The sequence below is a fragment of the Oncorhynchus gorbuscha genome, linkage group LG17, assembly GCF_021184085.1.
Source record: "Oncorhynchus gorbuscha isolate QuinsamMale2020 ecotype Even-year linkage group LG17, OgorEven_v1.0, whole genome shotgun sequence".
NCBI classification, from domain to species: domain Eukaryota; kingdom Metazoa; phylum Chordata; class Actinopteri; order Salmoniformes; family Salmonidae; genus Oncorhynchus; species Oncorhynchus gorbuscha.
In genome coordinates, this window is record NC_060189.1 from 55,561,112 (window position 1) to 55,581,376 (window position 20,265).

General features: G+C 44.6%; 1 protein-coding gene across 1 annotated transcript in view; it reads left to right on the forward strand.

The window, feature by feature from the left end:
* LOC124001443 (extensin-like) overlaps positions 1–17,231 on the forward strand; it is a 32,590-nt gene extending 15,359 nt beyond the window's left edge. Inside the window, exon 2 of the mRNA XM_046308175.1 lies at positions 16,740–17,231. Within this exon, the coding sequence (XP_046164131.1) occupies positions 16,740–17,231 (492 nt within the window). The remainder of the gene's footprint in view (positions 1–16,739) is intronic.
* Positions 17,232–20,265: the final 3,034 nt, after the last annotated feature.

A 20,265-nucleotide genomic window follows, 5' to 3' on the forward strand; every position in this document is an offset into this window, starting at 1 on the left:
AGTGTAGATGGCTGAACCCTGTATAGAATCAGAAGAGTGTAGATGGCTGAACTCTGTATAGAATCAGAACAGTGTAGATGGCTGAACCCTGTATAGAATCAGAACAGTGTAGATGGCTGAACCCTGTATAGAATCAGAACAGTGTAGATGGCTGAACTCTGTATAGAATCAGAACAGTGTAAATGGCTGAACCCTGTATAGAATCAGAACAGTGTAGATGGCTCAACCCTGTATAGAATCAGAACAGTGTAGATGGCTGAACCCTGTATAGAATCAGAACAGTGTAGATGGCTGAACCCTGTATAGAATCAGAAGAGTGTAGATGGCTGAACTCTGTATAGAATCAGAACAGTGTAGATGGCTGAACCCTGTATAGAATCAGAACAGTGTAGATGGCTGAACCCTGTATAGAATCAGAACAGTGTAGATGGCTGAACTCTGTATAGAATCAGAACAGTGTAGATGGCTGAACCCTGTATAGAATCAAAACAGTGTAGATGGCTGAACCCTGTATAGAATCAGAACAGTGTAGATGGCTGAACCCTGTATAGAATCAGAAGAGTGTAGATGGCTGAACTCTGTATAGAATCAGAACAGTGTAGATGGCTGAACCCTGTATAGAATCAGAACAGTGTAGATGGCTGAGCCCTGTATAGAATCAGAACAGTGTAGATGGCTGAACTCTGTATAGAATCAGAACAGTATAGATGGCTGAATCCTGTATAGAATCAGAACAGTGTAGATGGCTCAACCCTGTATAGAATCAGAACAGTGTAGATGGCTGAACCCTGTATAGAATCAGAACAGTGTAGATGGCTGAACCCTGTATAGAATCAGAACAGTGTAGATGGCTGAACTCTGTATAGAATCTGAACAGTGTAGATGGCTGAACCCTGTATAGAATCAGAACAGTGTAGATGGCTGAATCCTGTATAGAATCAGAACAGTGTAGATGGCTGAACTCTGTATATAATCAGAACAGTGTAGATGGCTGAACTCTGTATAGAATCAGGACAGTGTAGATGGCTGAACCCTGTATAGAATCAGAACAGTGTAGATGGCTGAACTCTGTATAGAATCAGAACAGTGTAGATGGCTGAACCCTGTATAGAATCAGAACAGTGTAGATGGCTGAACCCTGTATAGAATCAGAACAGTGTAGATGGCTGAACCCTGTATAGAATCAGAAGAGTGTAGATGGCTGAACCCTGTATAGAATCAGAACTGTGTAGATGGCTGAACCCTGTATAGAATCAGAACTGTGTAGATGGCTGAACTCTGTATAGAATCAGAACAGTGTAGATGGCTGAACCCTGTATAGAATCAGAACAGTGTATATGGCTGAACCCTGTATAGAATCAGAACTGTGTAGATGGCTGAACTCTGTATAGAATCAGAATGGTTCAACTCTGTATAGTAAATGATCATGAGTATCAAGCTGTCTGCTGTGTTCTGTTCTCATAGCAGCATGACATCAAAAGGCTGATCTGAGCTCCCTCGCTGGCCACGCACTGCTCACTATCATGAGTGTGCTTACTGTTTGGGGGGGCTGGTCGTGTGTGTCTGTCTGCCAGGCAATGGGAGGTGGGCATTGGAGGCAAAATGTGCTGTGAGAAAACAAGCTGACCTAATCAATAACATAGACAAACAAATAACACCATTGACAGTGTACTCCTGTATTGTTAGCTACCACACACAGCTAATTAACCTTTAAGGAGGGGGTCGCATTAGCCTGTGTGCGTGTGAATTTGCACGTCTGTGGACCTGTGGACCTGCCTGCCCATGCAACTGAAAGTCTAGATCAGGCGTAGGCAAACCACGGCCGCGGACTACTCCACAGCCCGTTCAATCCGGCCCACGGGAGGTTGGAGTTAAAAAAAAGGGAATGGGGGAAATTATTTGAAAATTTATACGTCCTTTATAATTCCTACATGCTTTCTATCTAGTTTTAGAAACTCATGAGTGGCCTGGAATGTTTTTTAACCCAAAATAATAATTTCCCCCACTGCCCTTTTTCTGGCCCGCAAATTGCTTTTGACAAACAAATTGGTCCGTAAATAAAATAGTCTGGTACTTGGCTGAATTTTGAAATCTCAATGTGGCCCTCGAGCCAAAGTGATTGTCCACCTCTGATCTAGATGTACCCTCTGTGTTGAGATGGACCTTAAATCAATGGCTGTCGCTTGGCATTGGAACGAGGAGCCTGCAGCATTTTCTCAAATTCTCCCCATTAAAGGGCAATTCCACCACTTTTCAACCTCATTGTCATTATTTCCAGCACAATACCAGTGTCTGAGTATGTGAAAACTTCAGCATTTTGTTGGGTAAAAAATATAAAGTCAAAAAGCTCTACCCGATGACATCATCAAAAGTGAAAGCATTTTTAAGAAGTCATTTTCAAACACTATGAGATTCGCATTGAAAATACCCTCCTCTGACTAGCAACTCCTCTGACTAGCAACTCTCTAGCAACGTTTAAAAAATCACTGATTTTAATTCTACCCTGTATTGTCACAGAGAATAATATTTTAGGAACTTTATTCTTATCTTTTTTCACCACAGATCATGGAAATGCCGTCTGGTGCTGGAGAAAATGAATGTGAGGTTGAAAAGTGGCGGAATTGCCCTTTAAGAGTATTTTGTTTCTATACATTAATATTTCATCACTAGCACACTCTTATTTATGAGGCAATATTGTTGCTGTGGGGCACCAATTATGAGAACAGTAAACCCTATAGGTTACTCTGAGATCAATCAAGTATGGGTTTCATTTGCTGGGTGGTTTGGTTAGGGGGTTGATGATTGGCGGTAAGGTGTGTGTGCCCCCACCTCCCAGTTATGTGAATGCTATCAGAAGCACATTCCCAGATTCCCATCCACATGCAATACATATCAATCATATCAATCCCTGCCTCAGCTTTCACATTTTCCTGAGTAAAGTTTAATTTACAGTTGGGTAAATCCAGTCAAAGCCAATGATGTCGCTTTGTCCAATGTGACTTTCTGTGACATGCCGTCATGACATGGTCTCAGATGGATGTGCTAGAGACTGTACATCAGAGGTCATAAAGACAGACAGTAAACACAGGATGAATCCAGGGGTGCAATTTTCAGTGGGGACGGGGGGGGGGTCAGGCCTCCCCATTCTGAAATGTTTGTCTCCCCCAGTCTTAGCATTGGAATGTGATAAGAAAGGAGGCAACGGTGTGCCATCCGAGCGGTCTGGTAGGCTGTTTGGAGTGTTTATCCGAATTAAAGAAAATATATATATATATAAATATATATATATATATATATACAGTTGAAGTCAGAAGTTTACAAACAGGTTGGAGTCATTAAAACTAGTTTTTTCAACCTTTCCACAAATATCTTGTTAACCTACTATGATTTTAGCAAGTCGGTTAGGACATCTACTTTGTTCATGACACAAGCCATTTTTACAACAATTGTTTACAGACAGATTATTTCACTTATAATTCACTGTATCACAATTCCAGTGGGTCAGACGTTTACATGCACCAAGTTGAGTGTGCCTTTAAATAGCCTGGAAAATTCCAGAAAAGGATGTTATGGCTTTAGAAGCTTCTGATGACATCATTTAAGTCAATTGGAGGTGTACCTGTGGATGTATATCAAGGCCTACCTTCAAACACAGTGCCTCTTTGCTGGACATCATGGGAAAATCAAAAGAAATCAGCCCAAAAGATTGAAGACCTCCACATGTCTGGTTCATCCTTGGGAGCAATTTCCAAACGCCTGAAGGTACCACTTTTATCTGTACAAACAACAGTATGCAAGTATAAAAACCATGGGACCACGCAGCCGTCATACCGCTCAGGAAGTAGAAGCGTTCTGTCTCCTAGAGATGAATGTACTTTGGGGCGAAAAGTGCAAATCAATCCCAGAACAACAGCAAAGGACCTTGTGAAGATGCTGGAGGAAACAGGTACAAAAGTATCTATATGTAACGGCGTTCGTCTGTTGAAGGAAGAGAGTCGGACCGAAATGCAGCGTGTTGGTTACTCATGACTTTAATGAAAGAAACGCGTACATTAAATAACTGATACTAAATACAAAAAAACAACAAAACGGAACGGGAAACTATTACAGCCTATCTGGTGACCACAACACAGAGACAGGAACAATCACCCACGAAATACAAAGCGAAACTATGGCTCCCTAAATACGGTTCCCAATCAGAGACAACGAGGATCACCTGACTCTGATTGAGAATCGCCTCAGGCTGCCAAGCCTATACAACACCCCTAATCAGCCGCGATCCCAAATACTACAAACCCCAATACGAAAAACAACATATAAACCCATGTCACACCCTGGCCTACCCAAACATATAACAAAAACACAAAATACAATGACCAAGGTGTGACAGAACCCCCCCCCCCCTAAGGTGCGGACTCCCGGACGCACCTCAAACCATAGGGAGGGTACGGGTGGGCGTCTGTCCATGGTGGCGGTTCCGGCTCGGGACGTGGACCCCACTCCATTAATGTCCTTGTTCCTCCACTTCGCGTCCTGGGATAATCCACCCTCTCCGCCGACCATGGCCTAATAGTCCTCAGCCAGATCCCCACTGGACTGAGGGGCAGCTCATGACTGAGGGGCAGCTCGGGACAGAGGGGCAGCTCAGGACAGAGGGGCAGCTCGGGACAGAGGGGCAGCTCGGGACAGAGGGGCAGCTCGGGACAGAGGGGCAGCTCGGGACAGAAGCAGCCCGGGACTGAGGGGCAGCCAGGGACTGAGGGGAAGCCCAGTACTGAGAGGAAGCCCAGTACTGAGAGGAAGCCCAGTACTGAGATGAAGCCCAGTACTGAGATGAAGCTCAGGCAGGTAGTAGGCTCTGGTAAATCCTGGCTGGCTGGCGGAACTGGAAGATTCAGGCTGACTAGCAGATCTGGAAGATTCTGGTTGACTGGCAGATCTGGAAGAGACTGGTTGACTGGCAGATCTGGAAGAGACCGGTTGACTGGCAGATCTGGAAGAGACTGGTTGACTGGCAGATCTGGAAGAGACCGGTTGACTGGCAGATCTGGAAGAGACTGGTTGTCTGGCAGATCTGGAAGAGACTGGTTGTCTGGCAGATCTGGAAGAGACTGGTTGTCTGGCAGATCTGGAAGAGACTGGTTGTCTGGCGGATCTAGCTGCTCTATGCAGACTGACAGCTCTGGCTGTTTCATGCAGACTGACAGCTCTGGCTGCTTCATGCAGACTGACAGCTCTGGCTGCTTCATGCAGACTGACAGCTCTGGCTGCTTCATGCAGACTGACAGCTCTGGCTGCTTCATGCAGACTGACAGCTCTGACTGCTCCATGCAGACTGACAGCTCTGGCTGCTTCATGCAGACTGACAGCTCTGGCTGCTTCATGCAGACTGACAGCTCTGGCTGCTTCATGCAGACTGACAGCTCTGACTGCTCCATGCAGGCTGATAGCTCTGACTGCTCCATACAGGCTGGAGGCTCCGGCAGCGCTGTAGAGAAGGAAGGCTCTGATAGCGCTGAACAGACAGGAGACTCCAGTAGCGCAGGAGAGGAGACAGGCTCTGGCTGCGCTAAACAGGCGGGAGACTCCGACAGCGCAGGAGAGGAGAAAAGCGCTGGCTGCGCTGAACAGGCGAGGCGCACTGAAGGCCTGGTGCGTGGTGCTGGAACTGGTGGTACTGGATTGAGGACACGCACAGGAAGCCTGGTGCGGGGAGCTGCTACCGGAGGACTGGTGTGTGGAGGTGGCTCTGGATAGACCGGACCGTGCAGGCGCACTGGAGCTCTTGAGCACCGAGCCTGCCCAAGCTTACCTGGCTCGATGCCCACTCTAGCCCGGCCAATAGGAAGGGCTGGTATGTGCTGCATCGGGCTATGCTCCCGCACTGGAAACACTGTGCGCTCCATAGCATAACACGGTGCCTGCCCGGTCTCTCTAGCCCAACGGTGAGCACAGGGAGTTTGCGCAGGTCTCCTACCTGGCATAGCCATACTCCCTTCTAGCCTCCCCCCAATAATTTTTTGGGGCTGCTTTTCGGGCTTCCAACCGCGTTGCCGTGCTGCCTTCTCATACCAGCGCCTCTCCGCTTTATCCACATCTATTTCTTCCTTGGGACGGCGATATTCTCCAGGCTGAGCCCACGGTCCTTTTCCGTCTAATATCATCTCCCAAGACCAGAAGTCCTTATATTGCTGCTCCTCACAATTAACAGGGAGAGTAGGCTCAGGTCTGACTCCTGACTCAGCCACTCTCTCTCTGCGCTCTCCCCCAATAAATATTTGGGGGTTACTTTCGGTTTTCGCTCTGCGTCGCCGTGTTTTCCTTTTTGACTCCATTCGCCTGTAGCCCTCTTCGCACTGCTGAAGCGAATCCCAGGCGGGCGCCTGCACTCTCTCTGGGTTGACCGCCCATCTGTCGATTTCTTTCCACGTCGTATACTCCATGCCTCTACCGTCCATAACGTCCTCCTTTCGCTGCTGAAGCTGTCGCTGCCAGTTTACACACTGCTCGGTCCGTGAGTGGTGGGTGATTCTGTAACGGCGTTCGTCTGTTGAAGGAAGAGAGTCGGACCGAAATGCAGCGTGTTGGTTACTCATGACTTTAATGAAAGAAACGCGTACATTAAATAACTGATACTAAATACAAAAAAACAACAAAACGGAACGTGAAACTATTACAGCCTATCTGGTGACCACAACACAGAGACAGGAACAATCACCCACGAAATACAAAGCAAAACTATGGCTCCCTAAATACGGTTCCCAATCAGAGACAACGAGGATCACCTGACTCTGATTGAGAATCGCCTCAGGCAGCCAAGCCTATACAACAACCCTAATCAGCCGCCATCCCAAATACTACAAACCCCAATATGAAAAACAACATATAAACCCATGTCCCACCCTGGCCTACCCAAACATATAACAAAAACACAAAATACAATGACCAAGGCGTGACACTATATCCACAGTAAAATGAGTCCTATATTGACATAACCTGAAAGGCTGCTCAGCAAGGAAGATGCCACTGCTCCAAAACCACCATAAAAAAAGCCAGACCACGGTTTGCAAATGCACATGGGGACAAAGATTGTACTTTTTGGAGAAATGTCCTCTTGTCTGATGAAATAAAAAGAGAACTACTTGGCCATAATGACCGTCATTATGTTTGGAGGAAAAAGGGGTATGCCTGCAAGCCGAAGAACACCATACAGACCGTGAAGCATGGGGGTGGCAGCATCATGGTGTGGGGGTGATTTGCTGCAGGAGGGACTGGTGCACTTCACAAAATAGATGGCATCATGAGGATGGAAAATGATGTGGATATATTGAAGCAACATCTCAAGACATCAGTCAGGAAGTTAAAGCTTGGTCGCAAATGGATCTTCCAAATGGACAATGACCCCAAGCATACTTCAAAAGTTGTGGCAAAATGGCTTAAGGACAACAAAGTCAAGGTATTGGAGTGGCCGTCACAAAGCCCTGACCTCAATCCTATAGAAAATTTGTGGGCAGAATTGAAAAAGCGTGTGCGAGCAAGGAGGTCTACAAACCTGACTCCGTCACACCAGCTCTGTCAGGAGGAATGGGCCAAAATTCACCCAATTTGTTGTGGGAAGCTTGTGGAAGGCTACCCGAAACATTTGACCTAAGTTAAACAATTTATAGTAAATGCTACCGAATACTTGTTGAGTGCATGTGAACTTCTGACCCACTGGGAATGTGATGAAAGAAATGAAAGCTGAATAGGCTATTATTCTGACATTTCACATTCTTAAAATAAAGTGTTGATCCTAACTAACCTAAGACAGGCACTTTTTACTAGGATTAAATGTCAGGAATTGTGAAAAACTGAGTTTAAATGTATTTGGCTAAGATGTATGTAAACCTCCGACTTCAATTGTAGATGTTGCTATCAACTGTGATGTATAAATAATCATCTGCCCCTCCCCCACTTCTAAAACCAAAGTTGCATCATGTCGTAACCAAAAAATGGTTAAACAAATCAAAATATATTTTATATTCTTCAAATAGCCACCTTTCGCCTTGATGACAGCTCTGTACACTCTTGGCATTCTCTCAAACAGCTTCACCTGGAATGTTTTTCCGACAGTCTTGAAGAAGTTCCCATATATGCTGAGCACTTGTTGGCTGCTTATCCTACACTCTGCGGTCCGACTCATACCAAATCATCTCAATTTGGTTGAGGTCGGGGGATTGATTCCAGATGTGTTATTTCATAGTTTTGATATCTTCACTATTATTCTACAATGTAGAACATGTTAAAAAGAAAGAAACACTCTTGAATGAGTAGGTGTTCTAAAACCTTTGACTGGTAGTGTATATGCAAATATAAATATCTATATCCAGTAGTGGCATAGGACTGTAGTACAGGCCCTGAACGAAACATAAACAAACCCAGAGAAAGAAAATGTGTAATAGCATAAAAATGAATGTGTAAAACGACCACTGTCTCCAAGGCAACACGAAACAAGTTTATTTTCCCCTATCTGCTGGCTTGCATATTGAGATGCAGTTGAACGTTAACATGCAAGGTACGTTTTTATTTATTTAGATGCAAATTGAGGCATAGGGGTTTTAATCCTCAGTCGCAAGGCTTTATTGTGCATCAGTGGTTTCCACTGTGCTCTGTAAATGTATGATGTTATTTGTGATTCAAACGGCTCTCACCAGAGGCAGTAAAGGGTGTACAGTACCTGTTAGTTACTGTATTGTCAACATTTTACTTATATCTTCCAGTGGGGTTTATGCTGTACTGCCCTAGACTGGTCTCAGATCTGTTTGTGCTGTCTCTCACCAGAGGCAGTGAAGGGTGTACAGTACCTGTTAGTTACTGTATTGTCAACATTTTACTTATGTCTTCCAGTGGGGTTTTTGCTGTACTGCCCTAGACTGGTCTCAGATCTGTTTGTGATGTCTTGCTAAATTGGTGTTACAATGACTGTACAAGCTGGCAAGACGGCACAAATTGATCTGGGACTGGGCTAATATTTCCCTTCAGGTACTCTAGGTTTGTTCTTTTTCAAGGTGACTGATATTCTCGAAAAGCTGACCCTTGGATACAGTGACTAAGGTCTGGTTTCAATGACTGACTCTTTTGTCAACTTCGATGAGGAGTGGGTCCTCTTCAGACCCTCTCTCACCAAATCATGAGGCAGACATGCCAGAACGTCGATATTCAAAACCAAAGTGGTGGTTTTAGTGACGGTACAGTAGTTGATGCAAATTAGCCATTTACAAAAGGCACCTATTAAAAATAACCTCCATGATCTCCCTCTCGCTAGCTACAATTTTGTATTTTATTCAAGCGGACAATGGAGTGAGGTACCTGTAGGTCCTCTATGTCAAACTGACGCTCTATTAAGTACAGACGCTGCTAAGCTGGAGCATTTGAAAATTGTGGGAGTTAACCTGGATGTCTAGAGAGGTGACTGGTGAGCTATTAATGTAATTAAGGTAATAATGGGATTCATGAAAAATAATAAATAAATAATAAATCTCCAATGTTACACAGTTACACATGGAATAAACAAACATACAGTCTAACATACACTCTACATACAGTGTGTGCAAGTGAGGTAAGATTAAGGAGGTAAGGCAATAAATAGGCCGTAGTGGAGGAGTAATTACAATTTAGCAATTAAACACTGTGATAGATGTGCAGAAGATGAATGTGCAAGTAGAGATACTGAGGTGCAAAGGAGCAAAAAAACAATATGGGGCTGAGGTAGTTGGATGGGCTATTTGCAGATGGGCTATGTATAGGTACAATGATCTGTGAGCTGCTCTGACAGCTGATGCTTAAAGTTAGGGAGATTTGAGTCTCCAGCTTCAGTGATGTTCGCAATTTGTTCCAGTCATTGGCAGCAAATAACTGGAAGGAAAGGTGGCCAAGGGAGGAATTGGCTTTGGAGGTGACCAGTGAAATATACCTTCTGGAGCGTGACTACGGGTGGGTGCTGCTATGGTGACCAGTGAGCTGAGATAAGGCGGGGCTTTAACTAGCAAAGACTTATAGATGACATGGAGTCAGTGGGTTTGGCGACGAATTTGAAGCGAGGGCCAGCCAACGAGAGCATACAGGTCGCAGTGGTGGGAAGTATATGGGGCTTTGGTGAGTTTTGGAGGCTATTTTGTAAATTACATCGCCAAAGTCAAGGATCGGTAGGATAGTCAGTTTTACGAGGGTAAGTTTAGCAGCATGAGTGAAGGATGCTTTGTTGCGAAATAGGAAGCCGATTCTAGATTTACTTTTGGAGTGGAGATGCTTAATATAAGTCTGGAAGGAGAGTTACAGTCTAACCAGACACCTAGGTATTTGTAGTTGTGCACATACTTTAAGTCAGAACCGTCCAGAGTAGTGATGCTGGACGGGCGGGCGGGTGCGGGCAGCGATCGGTTGAAGAGCATGCATTTAGTTTTACTTGCACTTAAGGGCAGTTGGAGGCCACGGAAGGAGTGTTGTATGGCATTGAAGCTCATCTGGAGGTTTGTTAACACAGTGTCCAAAGAAGGGCCAGAAGTATACAGAATAGTGTGAAACATTATTCAAATCAAACTGTATTTGTCACATGCGCCGAACACAAGTGTCAACATTAACATGAAATGCTTACTTACAAGCTCTTAACCAACAGTGCAGTTCAAGAAGAGTTAAGAAAAGGTGATTGTCAGTGACTGATGACCTATCACAGTGAAATAGTCATCTCTAGAGACATGTGGTATCAAAAGTGAGCTAAGGTAAGGAGTCATTGGTAAAGTATCAGGTAGAGGATTAGGAGGAGAATTTACTTTAACTTTTTAACCTGATTATCACCCACTGGGCACAGATGTCAATTCAATGTCTATTCTATTTTGGTTCAACTTCACTTCCTGTGGGTATTTACAGTGTATTTGGAAAGTATTCAGACCCCTTGACATCTTCCACAAATGGATTAAATAAAATAAAAAATCCTCTTCAATCTACACACAATACCCGATAATGACAAAGTGAAAACAGGGTTTTAGAAATTGTATTATGTATGTATTAAATGCATTTTTAAAAATTTACCAAAAAAGACGTTATTTACATAAGTATTCAGACTCTTTGCTATGAGACTCGAAATTGCATCCTGTTTCCATTAATCATCCTTGAGATGTTTCTACAACTTGATTGGAGTCCACCTGTGGTAAATTCAATTGATTGAACATTATTTGGAAAGGCACACACCTGTCTATATAAGGTCCCACAGTTGACAGTACATGTCAGAGCAATAACCAAGCCATAAGGTAGAAGTAATTGTCCGTAGAGCTCCGAGACAGGATTGTGTCAAAGCACAGATCTGGGGAAGGTACCAAAACATTTCTGCAGCATTGAAGGTCTCCAAGAACCCAGTGGCCTCCATCATTCATCATCATCATTAAATGGAAGAAGTTTGGAACCACCAAGACTCTACCTAGAGCTTGCCGCCCGGCCAAACTGAGCAATCGGGGGAGAAGGGCCTTGGTCAGGGAGGTGACCAAGAACTCTGACAGAGCTCCAGAATTCCTCTGTGGAGATGGGAGAACCTTCGAGAAGGACAACCATCTCTGCAGCTCTCCACCAATCAGGCCTTTACGGTAGAGTGGCCAGACGGAAGCCACTCCTCAGTAAAAGGCACATAACAAGATGCTTGGAGTTTGCCAAAAGGCACCTAAAGACACTCAGACCACGATAAACAAGATTCTCTGGTCTGATGATACCAAGATTGAACTCTTATGCCAAGCGTCACGTCTGGAGGAAACCTGGCACCATCCCTACAGTGAAGCATGGTGGTGGCAGCATCATGCTGTGGCAATGTTTTTCAGCAGCAGGGACTGGGAGACTAGTCAGGATCGAAGGAAAGATGAACTGAGCAAAGTACAGAGAACTCCTTGATGAAAACCTGCTCCAGAGCGCTCAGGACCTCAGACTGGGGCGAAGGTTCACTTTCCATCACGACAACGACCCTAAGCACACAGCCAAGACAACCCAGGAGTGTCCTTGAGTGGCCCAGCCAGAGCCTGGACTTGAACCCAATTGAACATCTCTGGAGCGATCTGAAAATAGCTATGTAATGACACTCCCCATCCAACCTGACAGAGATTGAAAGGATCTGCAGAGAAGAATAGGAGAAACTCCCCAAATACAGGTGTGCCAAGCTAGTAGTGTCCAAGAAGACTTGAGGCTGTAATCACTGCCTAAAGTGCTTCAATAAAGTACTGAGTAAAAGTACTGAATACTTATATAAATGTGATATTTAAAATTTTTAAAAATTGCAAACATTTCTAAAAACGTGTTTTTGCTTTGTCATAAGCACCTACCTAAGATGAACCCTTGATTCATAATTCAACTATTCATAATTCAAGTGACTCACAGTTGTGCATGTATGATGCAAGTGATGCTATGGGTCCTGTTTACAGTATAGGTATACTGCATTGCGACCATACATACAGAACCTGATGTATTATTGTCTATGATTGTGACAGTCCCATTTGATGAATTCAAAACAAGCCCTGGTAGATGGAGGCCCTGACCCCATCAGCACTTAGTCCCAGGGAACCGAGAGGGAGGGACGAACACTGCTTTCTCTCCCGTTAACCTCTCTGCCCTTCATTATGCTGGCTTGGTTGGTACACTTCTCCCTGTGGATAGTTCCTAGAGGAGGAGAGGAGAGGAGGGAAACATATGGCTGCATGTGTTTCTCTCTAGTGTTCCATTCAAATATCTGTTAGCTCTGATGTTAGCTGTGTTTGGTTGTTAGCTGTGTTGTTAGCTGTGTTAGGTTGGCTTCATTTGTCACAATTACAACAGGAAGTGATTTCCATACAGACTCCATGCTTGACATTTTCAAAAACACACAAGGCCATTACACCATTACAGACCAAATGAAGATGGAGCACGGTCCAATTGAATTCTCCCTCTCAAGTAATGCATCTGCTTCCTTATGTTTTAATACGGTGTGTAGGTGTGTAGGTGTGTGGTGTGTGGTGTGTAGGTGTGCAGGTGTGTAGGTGTGTAGGTGTGTAGGTGTGTAGGTGTGTGGTGGTGGGGGGGGGGGATGTATTGTTGTGACTGTGCATGCGGAGGAGCTCGGAGCAACAATTTAATATTGCTAATGAATAGATGCATATTAATGATTCGTTACACGAAGTGAGGATTTTCAATGCATAATCAAGTAGTCTTGTTATGAAGGACTATTTTGGACCCAATTTATCTTCGGGAATTTTGAGGTTCAGGTCTGAGTTGGAATAGATGATTAAGTACTGTATCACTCCAGTCAGTGATATAATTTAGGCATGTAATCGCAACTTCTCTTAGATTGGTTTTGAGACAGTGAGCCTCCCATTTTGAGCGTGATTTAGCACAAGGTGATCATGGACTTATTTCCATTTCAGAGCCTTTCCCTCACGACACTTGAGAGAAAAGTGATAACGTTCCCGACAGGATGATAAGGTTATGGCCTTTTGTACAGCTCTTAGACATTCTGTTTCTCTCCTGGTCCTCTTGATGAAAGCAACACTCCTCCCTACATACCAACGCTCAGGTTCTGTCCACAATGGTCCTGACAGGGTTCTTTTCTTGTTTCGAGGTTAAAAGGCAAAGAAGTGATGGAGTGACAAAGGCACGTCAATCAAACAGTGTTTCTTTAGCACTTAAGACTCCAGGCTGTTCTGCAGAGCAGAGAAACTTTGTCTCCCAGGTCAAAGGTCTCGGCCCTCACAGACAGAACACTGGAGACATGACCAGACTGAGAATGAATACGCTACAATACTATGGCTTTAGGCTTGACAATATCACACTCGACATCACCTACACTGGTTAAAACAGTGGCCCGTTTGTGGAGGAGTTCAATTCATAGTACTTCTTGACTTTCCATTATGGCTGTGAAAAGGATTTTGTTAGTGATTGTTGAAGTTTTCGTCTTTGTTTGTTGTGTACATGTCTTCACGTCATTTATGTAGTTATGTGGGCTGTCCTTTTGAAAATGTCCGCTTTTCCTCAAGAGTAACGTCTGAATGATGAAAGCTGGACCTTTACGTTATCTGTGTTCTACATCTCTCTATGCCACTGGCAGCATGGCTCGGCCCTAAATGTTGGGCCTTGATGGTGACATTTGGTGGCATTTGGAGTTGTAGACTGTGAATGGCTGTGTGTAGGATGCTAAAAGGTCAGGACACGAGGGAGAGAGTTTGTCCACTCGCTTTGACATTCGCCTTGTCCAGTTTTGTTTAATGTTACGGTCCATTTATTCAGACAATAAATATTAATTATTAAGGAACAGGAAAACGGGTACCGGCAGAGACAGTTCAGTCAGGCTCTTTTATGACTATGGGAATCTGTTTTGTTTGGTATTTTGTTTTTTATTACTTGGTTGATGAGGGGGGGTTTGCCCATTTTGAAACATTGACCTCAGTATATTTTATTCTTCCCTCTCTTGGCTTCAAACTTAACAATGTTTGGCCTGACTTTACAATCTAAAACAGAGTTAGACGAGATCATACCGTAGAGTATGTAGATGACTTTACAATCTAAAACATATCCAACCCAGCCATCTACATACTCTACGGTAGAATCTCATCTACCTGCCTTGGGTCCTGGACTCCCAGCCCATGATGGCTTCTAATTGGCCGGCGGCTGGGGTCATTGAAAGAGGTACGGTGATGATGAAATGTTCCCTATTCCGAGCTGTCTGTGGTGCTTCTGGGAGCAGGGAGCTATCCACCTGTCTGTGGTGCTTCTGGGAGCAGGGAGCTATCCACCTGTCTGTGGTGCTTCTGGGAGCAGGGAGCTATCCACCTGTCTGTGGTGCTTCTGGGAGCAGGGAGCTATCCACCTGGCTGTGGTGCTTCTGGGAGCAGGGAGCTATCCACCTGTCTGTGGTGCTTCTGGGAGCAGGGAGCTATCCACCTGTCTGTGGTGCTTCTGGGAGCAGAGAGCTATCCACCTGTCTATATATGATCTATATATTATCTACCTCACTTGCTTTGGCAATGTTAACACATGTTTCCCATGCCAATAAAGCCCCTTGAATTGAATTGATATCCACCTGGCTGTGAGCAGTCAGATCTTCTGACCCAATCAATTGCTCTACAGGTGTCTGTGGGGAACCTAGTTGAGCTGAACTAATTACACCTCTTTTTAACAGTTTATTTGCTGCTGGGGCCTCCTTATCTCCTCCTATTGTTTTTGTCTTTCTCTGACCGTCTCTCTCTCTCTCTCTCTCTCTCTCTCTCTCTCTCTCTCTCTCTCCCTTTCACTCTCTCTCTCCCTTTCTCTCTCTCTCTCTCTCTCTCTCTCTCTCTCTCTCTCTCTCTCTCTCTCTCTCTCTCTCTCTCTCTCTCTCTCTCTCTCTCTCCCTGATTGAGGTGATCTAGTAATTATCTTTTGTTTCATTAAGCGCAGCAGGCAATCAGTGAACTCCAGAGAGCACTTGTCACTGACTCTGACTTAGTATGCATGGCCAATACATAACTTCTTATTACATAGAGGAGGCTGGTGGGAGGAGCTATAGGAGGACGGGCTCATTGTAATGGCTGGACTGGAATCGATGGACCTGAGTCAAATGTGGTTTCCATGTGTTTGATACCGTTCCATCTATTCCATTCCAGCCATTACAATGAGCGGCACTGCGGGTTCCTTCTTTGGGATGGTGAGGAAGATAGGAACCCCACAGCCACACACGCACTCACAGCCACGGTAGTCATCCTGTGTAGCGGCTGATGAATTGGAACACGCTCCGACAAGACAGAGGCCCAGCGGTGGCTGACACTGAATACATTATTATGACAGCCTTGGTAAATCCGACTTACTCTGTGGTGTAGAGCGGAGATTGAGGAGATTTCACCCAATGAGGTAGCCCGCTCCGCCGCTCCGATGCACTTCATTGGGCCAAATGGATGAATACATGTTGATTATGAAGTGATGGCCGCACAGCAGAGTGGGGACGGAGAACAGGGTGTTACCATGGGGCTATGATGTGATTAGTGCTCTGGGACTCGAACGGTCTGTGAGCCAATTTTGTGCAACAGTTTGAGATGTGTGCTACTGGCTGCACAGAGAAAAGAATCAGATAGTAAATAATTCATTCTCAACATGAAAGATCATAGTGATACTGCAACTGTTGCTAATGAAGGCTACTAGACTAACATTCAAAAACACCCCGCCAACATTCACGCTGACAATCCTATTTCTTTCAGTGCCTGCATGCCCTCTAAAATGAGACGTGGTATCTACGCCATGTGGAGTGTGCACTGTGTGTGGGCCACAGCCACACGGTGGAAGAGATCCCTGGAGTTTCCACAGGAGAAGACTCTATTTAAAGATGGGCAGACAGGAAGGGAGGGGTGGACGGGCAGGGAGGGGAATGGAAGATCTCAGGTGGGTTGAGTCCAGTGTGTATTGGGCTAAATTAATGATGAGCCATCTGTCTGTCTCCAGTGTGTGTGTGTGCGTGTGCGTCTCCAAGCGGGCGAGACCACCAGCTGCCGAGGCTTTGATCCCACCGGTCTGTCTTCACCTGTTCATCACTTCTCATGCTGTTGGTGGAGGTGGTGCTACACTGTACTGTGACTTGTTAGAAAGAACTGTACACAATGTATTCAATGTGATGTTATGTTTGAGTTGACATCCTGTACATACTGCACAATCCTGTTACACCTCCAGGTAACATACGACTCTATTTCTATCCCCTATGAACTAAAAGCCCAGATTTCTTACACCAGCGATACGGCCCCAGTTCCCACCCAGGTTACCTACTGCCCCAGTTCCCACCCAGGTTACCTACTGCCCCAGTTCCCACCCAGGTTACCTACTGCCCCAGTTCCCACCCAGGTTACCTACTGCCCCAGTTCCCACCCAGGTTACCCACTGCCCCAGTTCCCACCCAGGTTACCTACTGCCCCAGTTCCCACCCAGGTTACCTACTGCCCCAGTTCCCACCCAGGTTACCTACTGCCCCACCTCCCACCCAGGTTACCTACTGCCCCAGTTCCCACCCAGGTTACCTACTGCCCCAGTTCCCACCCAGGTTACCTACTGCCCCACTTCCCACCCAGGTTACCTACTGCCCCAGTTCCCACCCAGGTTACCTACTGCCCCACTTCCCACCCAGGTTACCTACTGCCCCAGTTCCCACCCAGGTTACCTACTGCCCCACTTCCCACCCAGGTTACCTACTGCCCCAGTTCCCAGACACACTGGAAGATACCTGTTGAAACAGCCAATGAGTTCATTCATGACCAGAGTCTCTCTCATTAATCTCTGCATTGATCCCCCTCTCTATCGCCTCTTTCTCTTTCTCGTAGCAAGAGCCCAAGGCCTCTCCTCAGCGAACCACTAAAGTGTCTCCTCTAAAAGTGAAGGTGATGCCTAGATAATTGTCTTCTGTGGGAAGGGAACACACTATACATCACAAAGCCTAGTGTCTCAGCTGCTCAGCCTCCGACAGCAGAGGTAAAGTAAAAGAAAAGTCGCATTCGAATCCAGGTCCCCTGAGAGATGGAGACTGTTTTTTCAGGATAGACACTTAACGGTTTTCCCTGCTTAGCAAGAAGGGGGGGGGGGTTGTTTTCCATTGAGCCCTACAGACAATTTTCAGTGTGTTTTTCATATTTAAATACATGCATCAGTGGTCACCTTTGAACTTTTAGATGCATAGTTCTAAACAACTACTTTAGCAAAGCTGGGTAGACTTTCTTTGACCTTCTTTTAGTCTTATGAAAACCCTCTGTCACCTTCACACAATCTCAACTGATTAGGAAAACTCTTCTTTGACCACATAGTTTATTATTTCAGCCTCAGCTGCCTACGGGCGACTTTAACTTTTGAAATCCATCGCTCATCGTTCTCAGAGAATCAAAACCGTGTGGCTTGGACATGAAAAAGACATTTCCCTGTGACATCAAATTAGAAACATCAAAGTTCTCCAGCTTCAATAAGCAATCTTGTTCAATAGCCTGAATTGGTCTCTGCTGGACTTGAAATTCCAGTTGAAATGTCTCCTTTGGGAGGGTAAAATCTGAAGATTAAGAGTTATTGAACTGGATCATTGAGTCTAATGTTGTTTTTATCTCAGGCGGGTAAACAACAAGAATACAAGACAATTGGAATAAATAGGCTAGATGTAAAAGCATTTAAAATATACAAAAATTCATTTGTCTCTTCTTGAAAGCCGTTCCAGGTCACTATCAACTTAAAATGGAGGATTAAGAAGTGCAAGACAATTTTTTGGAATGTGCTTAAAAGCGTACATTCAGCTTCAAAGCAAACCAACCTGTTTGGAGTAGAAAGTAAACTAATGTTTGGAGGGCATTTGGACTTCTTCCTATCTCTCTCTCACACCTGTGTGCTTCCCAACACTAAGGCTAATTAGCCAATGGAGTCCATGGATTGTCTAATTGACACGGTGGGGAGCGACTTCCCAATGGGTACACACTGGTTGAATCCACGTTGTTTCCATGTCATTTCAATGAAATGACTTTGAACCAACATGGAACTGACGTTGAATTGACCTCTGTGGGTAGGGCTGTTGGACTGACGAGGGGGGTCAAAGGGTGTGTAATGTAGATGTAATCAGTGAATAAGATACCTATCGCATAAGAGTCACTGCTTGACTGTTATATACAGTGGGGTATGAAATGATTGACACCCTTGATAAAGATGAGCAATAATGACTTTATAAAATAAATAATTCAAATGCTGAGCTATATTGTATGCAAACATTTTGGGGAATTGTCTTGTACTAATTCATTTGCTCAGAGAAAGATTTGGTTTAACAAGTAATACTTGTTTTTCTCAAAGGTAGGGGTCAAAATGGTTGACACCCCTAAAGATTCTTATACATAAAGTATTCAAACGTGTAGTATTTGGTCCTATATTCTTAGCACCAATTAACTACATCAAACTTGTGACTGTACAAACTTGTTTGTATGCATTTGCAGTTTGGTAGCATTTCAGAATATTTTGTGCCCAGTAGAAATGAATGGTAAATAATGTATTGTGTCTTTTTGGAGTCACTTTTATTGTAAATAAGAATAAAATATTTTTCTAAACACTTCTACATTAATGTGGAAGCCACCCCTTCCTTCCATAAACAAAGACAACAGAGTAGACGGGCCAGTGGCATCTGCATGATCTCTGGTCTCATCTCACTGTGTGTGTGTGTGTGTGTGTGTGTGTGTGTGTGTGTGTGTGTGTGTGTGTGTGTGTGTGTGTGTGTGTGTGTGTGTGTGTGTGTGTGTGTGTGTGTGTGTGTGTGTGTGTGTGTGTGTGTGTGTGTGTGTGTGTGTGTGTGTGTGTGTGTGTGTGTGTGTGTGCGCGTGTGTGCGTGCTTGTGTACGAGGATGCATGCGTGTGCTTGTTCACTCCGGTCTCATCTCTGAGAGGGGAATAAGTTATTAGAGCAGCCTCTTGAGTGTTGTGTTTAAAGGAGGCGGTGGAACTCAAAAAGCCCTTCGCTATTTGGGCCCTCAGCCAATGAGAGTGCTATTAAGATGGAATTAGTGTCTATTCAGCTTCCTGAATCCCATTATCATTGCATTGCAGATCAGATCGGCGACACTCAAGCTGTTTGTACTGAAAATCCTGTCTGAAATGGCCTGGTGGAGATTTCGGAGGCTATCACAACTACAGTAGTGGAGCAGGGCTTGATGGAGTGGTTGTTTAGATGAGAGGAGATAGTGGACTAAGGAGCCTAGTGATGTAGCTCATAAAACACCACCACTGCTGAAGTCACATACTCTCTGTAAGTAAGGCACATTGAAGAACATACAGTCAATGCAAATGTTTTTTTCTTTTTTTACATATTTTGTTACAGGTTCTTCTTAACTGTTCTTAGTTTAGCAAGAAAAGGAACAGGATATTTTAAAAAGAGTAACTCACTGGGTTGAGACTGCCCAACACAAGGTGTATTTTGACCTTCCCCTGACCTTTCAATGCTCAGATATAATACAGTGACAGAGCTAATGTATAGCTCTATGGTCAGATGCAATACAGTGACAGAGATAATGTATAGCTCCACAATGGCCAGATGTAATAAAGTGATAGAGGTAATGTATATCTCTATGGCCATATGTGATACAGTGATAGAGAGATAATGTATAGCTCTATGGCCAGATGTAATAAAGTGATAGAGATAATGTATAGCTCTATGGCCAGATGTGATACAGAGATAGAGATAATGTATAGCTCTATGGCCAGATGTAATAAAGTGACAGAGATAATGTATAGCTCTATGGCCAGATGTGATAG